This window comes from Giraffa tippelskirchi, chromosome 2 (genome assembly GCF_054371585.1).
Source record: "Giraffa tippelskirchi isolate mGirTip1 chromosome 2, T2T-mGirTip1v1.2.pri, whole genome shotgun sequence".
In the NCBI taxonomy this organism is placed as follows: Eukaryota; Metazoa; Chordata; class Mammalia; order Artiodactyla; family Giraffidae; genus Giraffa; species Giraffa tippelskirchi.
The window spans coordinates 49,641,138-49,655,104 of NC_137276.1; the positions used below are offsets into that span (position 1 = coordinate 49,641,138).

At 37.5% G+C, this 13,967-nt stretch overlaps 1 protein-coding gene across 3 annotated transcripts in view; it reads left to right on the forward strand.

Annotated features, from left to right (window-relative positions):
- ERCC6 (ERCC excision repair 6, chromatin remodeling factor) overlaps positions 1-13,967 on the forward strand; it is a 71,571-nt gene that overhangs the window by 28,928 nt on the left and 28,676 nt on the right. For all 3 annotated transcript variants that reach the window (XM_081561484.1, XM_081561476.1, XM_081561492.1), the window contains exons 6-8: positions 2,284-2,412; positions 6,532-6,690; positions 13,612-13,747. In XM_081561484.1, coding sequence (XP_081417610.1) covers positions 2,284-2,412; positions 6,532-6,690; positions 13,612-13,747 — 424 coding nt within the window. The remainder of the gene's footprint in view (positions 1-2,283; positions 2,413-6,531; positions 6,691-13,611; positions 13,748-13,967) is intronic.

The window sequence follows — 13,967 nt, forward strand, 5'->3', positions numbered from 1 at the left end:
ACTTGTAAAACCAGCATCTTCTGGTGCTTTTCCTTTTCTTCCTGTAAAATTATTTTTGAGTAGATGCAAAATGAAGTATTCTTAAGTGGCTGTGATTTTTTTTTTTTAAGTTTTTGTGGTTTTTTTTCCTCAAAATTTATATTATCCACAAATTTGCTAAAAAGACATTTATTATGCAGATGTTTGGTTCTGAGCTCTGATAGTAAGAATTTGGGTACTGAGGGCTATCTCATTATCTGAAATTGCTTGCTTGCTAAATTTCAGATAATGAGAATCAGATATGTATATATATATCAGCAAACTGGATATACATCATTTTAGTTTCTAATTGTAAGGGATACTTTTATATCAGAATTTCTCAGCCTGGCACTGTTGACATTTGAGACCGGATAATATTTTGTTATAGAGGACTATGTTGGACATTGTAGGATGTTTAGCAGCATCCTGGCCTCTACCTGCTAAATGCTAGTAGTATGTCTCCCCTCCCCCCGCACTTGTAACAACCAGATTGTCTCCAGACATTGTCAAGTTACCCTGGGGTGGGGGTGGAGGTCACCCTCAGAGGATGCCCAGGTTGCCCCCCTATTGAGAACCACTACTGTATACCATTGCGCTTACCTAAATTTGTAGATAATGTGCAACTCAGAAGAGGAGCTAAGACTGTTAGAGCCACTTAGAGGTACTTCCTCAATTGCATGGTGATGACTTTTAAGAAAGAAAAATACTAATTGAAGAGAGGAAGAGATTGCCTTTAGAAATTAAGCACAAAAAGGCCATTAAAATTTTCCCATAAAAAACACTGTCACATTTTAAACTTCATGGTTATGAGATGGCTGTTTTCTCAGGCTTGGCCATGTACTGCCTCTTCCATTGGCTGTTCTCTGGAAATCAGCAGCAGTGCTTATTTATAGCTTCTCCTAGTGCCCTGTAAAGTAGTTTTAGATCACCAACTAGTTCTTCCTTACTGATCATAGTTAAGCCTCAGCTAGCCCTTCTTTTCCTTACTCTGAAGTGCTGAAAGTTTCACTAGGCTAGAATTAATCAGAGGACATGTTTTTAAGGTCTTCCAGCATCTATGCACGGGATTGTCTGTTGCCCCTGTGTTTGGCCTCTGTGCTGGTTTGGTGATTGGTGTTGGAAAACACATTCTTCCACCTGGGCCGCGTGTGCAATATTATCCTCTCATATTTTCCTCTACCTTCCCTCACACTGTTTTGTTACTCCTGTATAGTCAGGGCAGATTAATGACTTCTTAAATGCGTTGCTATTCTCATCCCCTTCCTGTGAGCTTTCTACTTGGAAGGCATTTATCTGTGTTACTGCTCTATTTCATTTCCACCATTTTGTGAAATTCAAAGCGTCAGTTGCATGCATACTGAAAAAAGCTGTCCTGTTATTTTGGAAGCAACTAGAATGTGAGGCTGTTGACTTTTTTTTTCCCCTCCCTTATGACACCAGTGCCCATTTTAGTTATATGGGTGCAAAATTAGTCCGACTAAATGGCTGAACCTCTCCAACGGCCTTGCTGTATTGCTGATACTCTCAGATCTTTAGATGTTTCTTTTGTTATACATACATGGAGTCACCCTTCTGAAATATAAATGTTCATCCTATTGCATGTCTGAAAAGCATCATATAACTAAATTTATAACTTAGATTTTATTTAGGGAACACTTTTTTTCCTCAGTCGTATAATTATCCATACTTTTATATTGTTGATGCCTCTCCCTAATTAAGTAATCAACATGTGAATCTGATACACAGTAATTTTGACCAAAAACTTGCTTTATGTTCCAAGATGTTGTGCTGTTTTATGCTATGACCATCATATCTTTAGCACAGAAATAGTAATTATAAATAAAATTTATTTTTTCTTACATTGTCATTTTGGAGCTATGACATTTAGTATCTATAAATTTAGTTATATTGAAATTTCCACTGAATCTTTTCTAGAATTAAGTTCATACATCTTAGGAACTAGCAGAGAAATTTTCCCTTAGGGTATGCCGGGAGAGGAGCAAGTAGTTTTGATAATGAAATGAGACCTTACAGGAATATTTCTAGAGCAGCTATAATAATTCAAATGAGAATTGAATTGAAGAGGAAAGAAAAGAGAATCTTTTTTTTCTCTTGAACATCGGTGTTTTGGGTAATGATGGCAGCAGAAAGCTAAAGGACTGTTCTATTTTGTCTGTTTTTTTTTCTTTGTATTACTTTGAACTATGTATTTTAATCTGATTTGGAACCAAAATAATGAAAATATGATTTTTATTTTCATGGTAGGAGATGGAATAAACTGAGACTGAAGGACAAAGAGAAGAGTTTGAGGCTTGAAGATGATTCTGAGGAAAGCGATGCCGAATTTGACGAAGGTTTTAAAATGCCAGGTTTTCTGTTCAAAAAACTTTTTAAGTATGTGCCATGTGTTCCTTCCTTTACATCTGTCATCAAGCCATTGTGTACAAATTAATATTTTAGGAACTACACAGTAGTTACCTGTGGGCCCTTAAGGTACTAGCAGCAATTTATTTTGAATACGGTTACTGTCAAATGAAATTTTAGCCACATGCTGTTCATTAAAATTAGATGATAATAAATTGACTGAAGTGTGCATTCAGTGTGTTTATAAACTTATAAATCTATGTGGACCTGTCTCAGCAGACTAAAAACAACACTTTAAAAGCTATTTATATCAAGTTATTTTGTTGTTGTTTTTAGCATTTTTAAGGGGCCAAACCTCTAATTTCTTAAATCAGATTAATTAAGAAGAATTGCTTATTAAAATCAATATTGCAGAGGTTTTATACTTCTGTGTTGAAATAAAAAACTTTGTAGAGATTATTTTTTTGAGTGTCTTGTATTATACCTAAGGGTATAATGCTTTTGAGCTGACCAAATTTGTATCTAAGTATTTCCTGTAGATGTTATTCTTATATCAAAAGAGAAGATGTAGGCAAACACCTTCAGGACTGAGTTTCTACTTGAAACTATGTTTTATATGTGAAGTGGCCCAGGGTTGCAGATAAATGAATGCCCTGTGGTAGATGCGTGTCCATAGCCTATAAGGTCTGGGACAGTCTCCGTGATGAATGTAAATACTGAGCCGGGTTTTCAGTCTCATCCCTCCTGGGGTTTACTTAACAAGGTACTTTAGGAAAGCTTCCTTGATGCATATAGGAAGTTAAAGCATTAAGTAGCTTCTTTCTGTCTCTTGTATCATCACTTGGTAGTTGGGTTCAGGATGTAAACGTCTTTCTTTGAGACACTTAGGTGGTTTAATCTCCTTCATAGATTCAGCTGATAGCCATGCCTGAAACTTGTGCAAGATGTCTACTTAAAAAGAGCCTGCTTTTTATATTTCCTTTCAAAGAGCTTTTATTATAATTTTAACTTTTCTCTTGAGGGTGCAGGGGACAGAGGGAGTAGTTATTTTATCCCACTAAACATATAAGAAAGCTGAATCCTAAAGGTACGAAGTTTCTTGGTTGAGTTGCTATACTGGACAGAACTGTAAAGAAGAACTGTAGGGAATCTCTAGTAATTTTTGGAGATGTTTTATAGCCTGTAGAAGTGGCTACTTTGGCTGTTGCTTTTCCCAAATGAAAATTAACTATGGAAAGATAAATAGAGATATTATTTATTGGCAACTCTTTTCATCTTCTCTAAAGTGCTTTCTTACTAAGAAACAGGCCAAATAGTATCTGTGTTGTACTAGCGAAAGGAATACCCAGGTTACAGATTAATTTAATGAAGACAGGATACTTCTACATGAGTATTAAGTGATTTGGCAAATACCCTCAAGAATGAAGTTGAATGTGCATTTTTGTCTAAATATGGGACTTTCTTGCAAAGAAATTTCACAGTTAATAGAACTAAATTATTATTATTATTATTAAGAGTGTATCGAATTCAGTGTATTGACTGTTAACCTTATTGTAGTTAATGTAAATACATGTTTATAAAAAATTTGTCTCAATTGCACATTCCTTGAAAATATTTTGTTTTCATTTTTCACTTCTCAAAAGCAGAATTTTAAATATTTCATAAATGTTACAAAACTTCTCTTTCTTTTATTCTGCTATATGAAAAAAATGTAATATCATTGGCAGAGTCTCCATTTTTCTTTCATGATTAAGTTTTAGCCAGGCCAATTTAATTTTAAGCTGTAGATATATTTTTACCGTATTTACTGCACTCTGTGGAATGAAATTTACAGGGTGTATTTGTACACAAAGGAGTCAACAGATACTGTTATCTATTTAAGTGCTATTTTCTGCACGATCCTGGTTAACTTGTAAAATTCTGTTTTGAAAATTTGCCGAGCAAATGTATTTGACTCTGTGATTTAGCAATCAAATGACAAAATTCAATCTTTTGACCTTACTTTTAGCCACACTAGTAAATGCAATCTTAGGTTAATGTGACAGTGCCAAGATATACCAGTTATCTGTGGTTCTTTTGTGGTGCTTCAGTCTCATAGGGGAAGCAGAGTATAGTAATTTTGTTACTCTTTTACAGCAGTTTGTAAAAATCTTTATAACTTTTCCTAAAGAGTAATTTTTCATCATGTTTTCAAAGGTTCTGAAAACTGAATTCCATAGCCTGCTTTCACTTAAAGTATGTAATTGTTTTATAGTGTTTTATTGTTAAGGAAATTAAAGCAATAAAACCTGAGTCAGTTAGTGACACTGCTGGAACCAGACCAGGTCCCAGAAGTGCTCATCCAGTGATACGTGCCTACCATCCAGTGTGCTAACACAGCCCAAGGGCCTTCATAGAAAGAGGGATCTGTTCTTCGCTATCTTTGCACAATGTCCCCAGGTGTGGTTGGGGATTTCCATGCAGTGATGTGACTTACAAGGCTGCATAGTGGGTGTTTTTCCTTAAGTCATTTCTTTAGTGTCAGTCAACTTCTTATACACACAACCGTATGCTGTTTGAATGCCCTTGGAAATTACATCTGTAGATGAGGAGATACTGAGCACACTGTCTCTGCCTCTCATGGGTCACCTAGAATCCGGACGACCTAACTCCCTCTGGATACCATGCTGGTCACCCTTTTGTACTCCTTTCATTGTTTCTCTATTGTCCCTCTCTAGGTTCTTTCAGTTGATTGGCCCCAAACAGAGAGGGATTGGAGCTGTGTTGGGTGGAGACAGTGTCATGTAGTAGGAAACATTGGAATGACCGCTGGGAGATTTTGGCCCCTGTTCTCAGAGGAGTTGGTCCCCTAGTTTTATACCTCAGTGAAAGGAGGCTGGTTGACTGGAATTTAGTGGATTGTGAACGTACATCACTTTTGGGGGGAACTTTTTGAACTACATTTTTTTCCACAGCTGATTTTCAAAATACTGGGGGAAAGTTAATGATGACATACTTCCTGAGAGAAGAGTAAATAAGACTAGTTTCACAGAGACTGAAATCCATGAGATTTTAGGTACCATGTACCAAAGAGTAAACATTTGGTCAGTAAAACAACAAAACCGCCTTCTTTTAGGGTAGCCATCTCACTAGCCTTGGTATTTTCTTTGGGGGAAAAAAAATTCTTTAGCTTTCATTGTCTTTTAAGTGCTTTTTCCTTTAGATTTTTAAACTTGGCATGTAATCTTCATGCCATTCCATAGTGTTAAATCTTTCTTTCATTCTCAGAAATGCATTTTGCTTTGTTCCTTTTTAAACTTCACTTTTAGATTATTGAATTAAACATACTATTGATGGGAAAGGGCAAATACTAACTCTGTTTTCTTTTTAGAGGGGAATGTATTATTTCTATTTGACCTATACTTATTTAAAATCAAGCTTAAAATTTTAATAGCTTTGACCTTTGTATCTATGATCAAGTCACTTAATCAAGTTCTACTTTAAAATATTAAAAGACTGTTTGTGTTTTTGAGCCTTTAAACTGTTTTGGTTTTTTTTTTGCCTCTGCTAGTAATATGGCAGACTCATCTGTTACGTACTAATTTTGTGATTAGCCCTATTCTTTAGACTTGTTTATGGCCTTAAAATTTAATTTTTCCTATAAAAAGATAATATGATTACCAAGTGACTTTTCAACAGTATATACTGTAAATTGTAGTCTTCTCTGTCTTGCTTTTTTATGCTGTTCAGATTGGAAAAGTAAATGTTAATGCATCTTTTCATAGAAAAATTATTAGAACTTTATATAACTAAAAACATTTGAGTTTTTTTTTCAGGAAGATATTGAATAAAAGATAATAAGTTTATGCTAGTTTACCAGGCTATTTCTAATGTTGAAAAAGAAATGAAATAGTCCCTAATTACCCTATCTATCAGTTTAATTAGAAATGTGTTAATGTTCTGTAAAGAAAAATGTGTGATTTTATGCCTTAGGTAATCAAAAATGTATGACCTTATAAATATAATACTCATGTAAAACACACATCCGGCATGTTTCTCTGACTGGTACTAGAACCTCGCTAAATGATTAATTCATGAGTACTTTCTGTTATGATCTGTATTACCCACCATTTGCCATTTTCTTTTTCTTGTTGGTGTTTGTTGTTGTAGGTACCAGCAGACAGGTGTTAGGTGGCTGTGGGAATTGCACTGCCAGCAGGCAGGAGGAATTCTGGGAGACGAAATGGGATTGGGCAAGACCATCCAGATAATTGCCTTCTTGGCAGGTCTGAGCTACAGCAAGATCAGGACTCGTGGTTCAAATTACAGGCAAGTGCTCCTCTGCAGACTGTCAGTCTGTGGAGCTCAATTAATATTTCATCAGATGTATTGCTGTGGAGGAGGGTCTTGTGAATTATTGATGACATTTCAATTACAATATTCCTTTAATTCTTTTAGTGGGGGACATCAAAGGAAAATTTTTACGAGACAATGGAGCTGTAGGGCAGGAGAAATTAAACATGTAACACTTTTAATGAATTCCAGGCATTGATGCTTCATTTTGCAGATGAGCCCCACTAGATATTTTGGGTCAATACAGTGTCTAAGGTTAGCTTCTACAAATGGATTGTTTACAAACTCAATTATGTTAATATCAATAGTTTACACAATATGGAATTTTAAATTAGACATAATACCTTTAGTTCCATTTATTAAATTTTACATTAAAATATTCGTTCTGGCAGGAGACCAGGTGAGCATTACAGTAAGTACAGTCTATTCATGGGGAAAGTTGAATCTTTGGAGGATTTCTTTTATAATCATTACACGTGATAGCATTTGTAGATAGTGCTTTTTTTTTTTTAAATGACATTACATACTTGTCTTCTCACTATGCTTACTCCCTACTCTCCCAGTCTTTAAGAATTTTATATAAATTTGAAAGTCAAAGTCTAAATGATAGAAATGTAAAATGATAGAAAACTATTTTTTGGTTGTAATCTTTATTTTCTTTAGGAATTCAAATAAACTATTAAAACTTTAATCTTCTGAAAGAATAAACACTTAAACTATGCTTGTTCTTTGTGGTAGGACTAAAATAGTTTATCTTGCAATCCAGTGAGCATTTCCATATTTAAGCTGTAGGTTGACTTTTTATGTAAATCAGTAATGGTAGATGAATTATGTAAATCAATTAATGCTAGATGAATTATGTGGAATATTTAATTTTAAACCCAGATAATCCAACAGCTCCTTGGATTCTAATAGGCTTTACCTAATGAGTAACAGCAAGATATTTACCAGATACTTACGTCGTAGAAACCACAGGCATCACAGGATGTGATTTGACGACCCCTTTAAAAGAGTGTTAGTGTGCCTGAAGGCAGCCACAGCAGAAAGTGAACTGTCTACACTCTGGTTCATCAACAGAGAAATGTTTACTGGAATGTTGTGTGTGTTGTGGATTAAGCTGCTTTAGTCGCGTCCGATTCTTTGTGATCCTATGTACTGTAGCCCGCCAGGCTCCTCTGTCCATGGGATTCTCCAGGCAAGAATATTGGAGTGGGTCAAATACAAACCATAAAGTGTTGAGTAAAGAACTTTTTATTGTAATCTTCAGAGTTTTTTGCTTTGTTTTTATTCCTTACTCTTCTCATTAATTTAGCAGATCAACACATCCCATGAGCAGTACTTAAAGTTTTAGGCTGTTTTAGAAATACTTACACAGTTGTAGGAAGGGAAAAATATATTGGGAGATTTTTAAATATTAAATGTTCTGTTGTTACTACAATAAAGTGTTGAAGCAGAGTTTTTTCTTCCAATATTGAAATTCTATTACATTTCATGTGAAAACATTCCATCCCAATGGAAAAGTCAAAGTTGAAAATGGGCATTTAGTGTTTTCTTACCTAGGTATATCATTAATTTACTGTTTATAAAATGCTTTCTCTGTTCTAAACAAGCTGTTTGGTTGGCTTGCCTCTGCATTTCTCGTTTGTTTTGGTTTGGTTTTGATAACTAGAATGCCCCAAGCTGCCCCAGATAGTTTCTAAGACTATCTTTCTTTCCTTAAATGATTTCTGGGATTTTCTTATTTCCCATCTATTTTCTTCCCTTCCTTTCCTGTTATCATGAAACTTGTGTGGGGTCTAATACGCCGGGCCTGGGAAACCTAAAATCATCCCTGCAGTGTAGTTTTGATCGAAAAATTAAAACATGTTCTCTTGAGTGGTGACAATCCAACTAGGAATGAACTGTGGGCTAATAATGAGCAGCAGCTGTAATCAATTAACTATCAATGTGCATCTCCTTTTTTCCATAATGAAATAGTGTGGCATGTTGGATTATAGCCCAGATCATCTTTATTAAACTAATATTGGTAGAAGTGGCTTCCCAGAATGCAGTTATATATCAGCCAAACAACTGGTCTCTGTGAATAGAGGTGTTCGGAGGAGCTTGGTTCCTTCTCTGTGCATGTGCCAGGGCAAATTGTATAACATTTTCCTCACAATTTTATAGTATGTCCTCCTCTGAAATTAGATGAACTTGGAGTCTTCCTCTAGGTTTATGTCCTAAAGAGAAATAATCGGATGTATAGTCAAACCAAGTTCTGCATGAGCCAGCATTGCTTCATGTGCTGTGTAAATTTCCTCTGAACTCTTGCAAGCTGTAGATTTTGGGGCTTTGATTTGAATGGTCTTAGTATTGTAATTTTAAGGTCAATGATCCTGAAACCATGGGTGTCTCTGGGATACCAAGAAGGAGCTTAATGGTAAAAAGAAGTTTTTTATTTTTGTTTCTTTAATGTGTTTTATATGTAATGTCTTTTTAAAAGAGGGAAAAGCATACTTACATGTGGTTAATAAAAGTCTATACTGGTTGTTTTCCCAGTTCATAATGTATACACTATATACTTTTCTCTTTGCCATTCATATTATAATGATAGGCCCCTGAAATTTATGATGGAGAAAAAATAAATGGTTAACCTTTCAAACTTCAGTTAATACTCTGAAGTCTTGGATATCATTTAGGAGATTCCTAATTACAAATAAATGGCCTGAAAAAGTTAATAAACTTTCACAGGTAAATATTTTTGCTTTGTAATTCCTGATAAGTTCAAGGCTATGAGTGGCAGATTTCTGTCCTACAGATTGAAATATTTGACCATGGAGGTATTGACTTGTAAACTTATTAGGTAATCAATGATAATCCAAGATGAAAGAAACTGTAGCCAGTTTGGTAATTGGTACTAATTGCTCTAGTGCATTTAGCCCTTTCTTAAGATCATCTCACTGATATTGAGAATTGGAGAAGGATGGGACAGTTGATGTGATTGTTAATGGATGTGATTGTCCCTTCTGTGGTTCCAGAGCAGTCTAGGTCTGCTCCTGGATTCCCACTCTGTGTGAATCTTCCATAGTCTCCTAAGAGAATGGCAGAAATTGAAGGGCATAATAATGCAGATAGATGTTAAGCCAGAATAAAATGTTGGCCTTAAATAATATTGTAGCAGTTGACAGCGACCATGTTATAAAAAGAGTATAAATGCTGTATGACCTGCAAAAGCATATGTACGTATTTATGTTTATTTGAAAGTGAGTTTGTTTTTAAATATTTTAGATAGTAAGTGCATATTGATAGCTCTCTAATTGCTCTTGGAGGATATAAGAAGTTGCTGCGTTTAATCCTTTTAGGGAGTATTGTCACAGAAGGGGCCAGGGCAGAGCTATACTCTCCCCAGGGAGTTTGAGGGGACCTGCTCTTGGTGGGGGCGCTGAGACACTGCTGAGAATTCTTCAGGAACTGTCAACTCTTGGCTTCTTGTGATCTGAGCCCATTCTCTGGAGCAGAGAGGTAGGGGCAGTATCAAGCTGAAGGTTGGGAGGATTTAGAAGTTGGTGGAGGTATTTTGTTACATTGGAGTAAAAGGATAAGCCTTATTTAGGTTATGGCTTGTTTTTCTACAGAATTACAAGGTATTTTTCAGTTATGCAGATTATTTTTAATATTTCCAGCGCTGTGTGGTTTAGTTTACAAAAAAAATTTTAAGTTTGAGAATCATTTATTGAACTGTAGCAAAAAAAAAAGTCAACCATGATCTCCAACTCAAAAATAATCTCTTTTAATGTTTCAATATAATTTTCCTTAAACCTTTTAAAAGAAGTTTTCATTAAAAAAGCCAATATTCTTTCATTGCCTTCTGTGATCTAGACATTGAGATCATTTAAAGAAGAAGCTGTCCCTGTACTGTGAAGGAGCTTAGAAAGGATGTCCTGCATACACATGCACACGCGCGCGCACAGACACAAAAGGTGATATATATTATGACAGGGTTAATGTGGAGTCCTAACTAGTGTGGCTGCACCAAGGAAGGGTCCTTAACCTACCTGAAGAGAAAGGGATAGGAAGGGAGGAAGTTGAGGGCTGAAGGACAGATTGAGGGTGGTTGGAATAAGAGGGAAAGAAGGGACAAGGTGAAGGCTGACAGGTCAGAGGAGTGTACACTTTGTAAGAACTGAAAGAGTGCCGGCAGGAGGAGTGCTGAACAGTGGGGGGCCGGTCAGGATGAGGGCTCTGGAGAGAGGTGATGCTGAAGAGGTGGCCCGAGGTCAGATCCTCGTGGTCTCATACAGCAGGGTGAGGTGTTTGGACTATCTCAAGAGTAAGGGACAAACATGAAAGGCTCTTAAGCAAAGGGATGAGGCATTCTGATTGTGCTTTCTTGAAAAGATGGTGCTAGAAAATGCAGTATCCTGGGTAAGAGATGATAGTGGCCAGAAAGGGAGTGTTAACAGTGGAGAGACAGAGTGACTCAGAGAGGAAGTATATGTGACATGAACTCTGTATGGATTGGATGCGGTGAAGAACAGGAGTAGGCAGAGGCCTGAATTTCCATTGAGGGTACCTGGAGAATGGGTGACAGTTCTTTCCATTGGATTAGGAAACCTGGGAGGAGGGACAGGTCGGGGGAGGATGACGTGTGGTACTGTAGGGACATCTGAGTGCAGAGACTAGGTGGCAGTTGTACATCCAGGCAAATGGTACTTTGGAGCTCAGAAGAGAGACTGGGGCTGGAGACCTAGGTTCACTTTACCAGTGTAAAAAGAGTGATTGAAACTGAGGGTTAGTGAGATGGTAGCATGGGGAAAGTGTGTGCGGTGGATAGCTTCAGATATTCAACATCCTTGTGGGCAGAAAAGGGCAAGGGACAGAGAATGACAGTTTAAAAATCGCTAGTAACTCTGCTGCAGAGTGAGAGGTAGGCGATGTAGGCTCCAGTGTCCTCTGTCAGTCTCAGCTCCTGGTTGCCTCTGGTGCCTGAGTGTGAGTCTAGTATTGAAGAGATTCCCATAGCTAGTTTGACTTTGGCTTAGGTTTCATGTTCTGCACCGACTGACACCCATCTCTCAGCAGGACTGAAGATGAAGTCGTAGAAGCATTGATGTAGTAGGGGTCTGGGCTCAGACGAGAAAAGGGGCACCGGTTCCATGTTGACAAGTGGGAAGGAGGGCAGAAGGGTACTGACTCAGTCAGGTGCCTGTGGTGTACTGTGGATCAGGATATTTTGACTGCCAGTAAAAAAAATCCTGACTTTGGTTTGGGTTAAATGTTTACATAATGTGTGGTACATCTAGGAACCTACCAAGGAGGTAGATTGTAGACACCGTGTGATCAGAAGCAGCCCAGTGGTATCCTCAGGGGCCCAGGTTCTCCTGAGGCCAATTCTTCTTGTGGTCATAAGATCTCTTTGCACAGTAACTCAACTGCCAGTGGCTGCTGGGCCCTTGTTTCCTTGTTCACATGCAGCAGGAGAGACTGAAAGATGACACTATCCCTTACCTAGAGCATAAGTGCTTCCTTACCTTGAGCCTGCCAGTCTTCCCAGGCCCCTCAGTGGACTGGTGAGCATCTCTAGGGGAATGCTGTGTGCTCACAGGCCACAAATGACCTATGTTTCCGGCTTCTTCCCTCTTTGCCATAACCAGACAGTGGTCAGAGTCCCATCAAGTACCTGTGTGGGAAGGAAGAGGGGACGCCTGCACAAAGTTGTTCTGTTCGGAAGGAAAAGGGAGAGAGATGAATGTTGACATGGTGGCCATGACCAGTTTTCTGGCTCCCTATGTGTAAATGAATTGGGATGATTCCATAAATTATGTGGTTTTTAGAAAGACCTCGAAACATTTTCCAGGTTTTAAATATTCTTCAAAGATGATTTTAATGGTTATATGATATATTCTGTCTTAACAAATCCTAATAGTATTTACTATATACTATTCTAAGCACTTTATGGGTATTGATTTAAACTTCATATAACTGGTTGTTGTTCCCATTTTAAGATGAGAAACTGAAGTTCCATTAGTGTGTGCAGAGCTGGGGTTCAGACCTAGGCAGTGCTCCTAGCTACTTGCCTGTGCAGTAGTAAAGAAATAGGATGGTTTATTTAGCCTGTCTCTTATTTACAGATGTTCAGGTAGCGCCCACTTTTTCTGCAGTACAAAGAATGCTACAGTGTGTATCTTGGTATACAAGTGTTTGTCTTGGGATTGTTTGGTCAGCATGTGACTCTTGTTAAAGCTCTTGCTATGTAGTGCCCAGCTGCTTTCCACAAGAACTGTGACGCTTGCACGCTGTTGACTGGGGCTTTCTGGGAGAGATGGTCACTGGTGCTCACCCACTGGTTTTGTATCATGAAGAAGCGAACAGCACGATGTAGTGCAAAAGCAGGCTGCAGCTATCAGAAGACTGACTGGAGGTGTTGCTCCATCTCTCCTGGTAACTGTGGCACCTTGGGCCCACCAGCCTTCAGCGGCCTGAACACTGCAGGATTCTTATCCTGCTGGCTTCCCGGGGCTGTGAGACTTGAGTGAAATCCTGTGGGTGAAAACTCTTGATAAACTATAAAACTTCAAACTGATTGAATATATTCTTATGTTCGTTTAGAGTGATATATACCATATATGCCTTTGCTAATCTGGAATAGAAGAGAGAAAAATTTCCTTATTAGGTAGTTTTTGTTTACTTTACTGTAAATGATATTTTCAACGTATTAGCTGGTGGTTCCTCTTAATACATGCATCCACTCATTGATGAATGGGGTTGTAGGGATTTCACTAGGTGGGTTTATCCTCAGTAGGATTTTCTTTTTTGAGCTGTAAAATTTTGTTTGTTTCTTTTTTCATGTTTTGGCAGTTAATCATCCATGCACTGTCATTCATGGTTGTCTTTTCCTCTTGGACATTTTGAGTGCAGGTTCGAGGGGTTGGGCCCGACCATAATTGTCTGTCCAACAACGGTGATGCATCAGTGGGTGAAAGAATTTCACATGTGGTGGCCTCCATTCAGAGTGGCAATTCTGCACGAAACCGGGTCCTTTACCCACAAAAAGGTAACATCACAATACTTCAATACCTTTTTGCTTGTTTTTGTTTTAAAACCTTCCATTTTACATGATTGTTTTTGCTTTGATCCATTTATTTCTCAGTTGTATGTTCCGATATTTCTTTCATGCATTTATCGTTCTTGATTCAATTTAGAATTCTATATTTTCAGAACAGTTAAGAATGTAGGCTTTATCATTCTAACAGCCCATGGTGATGACAAGACAT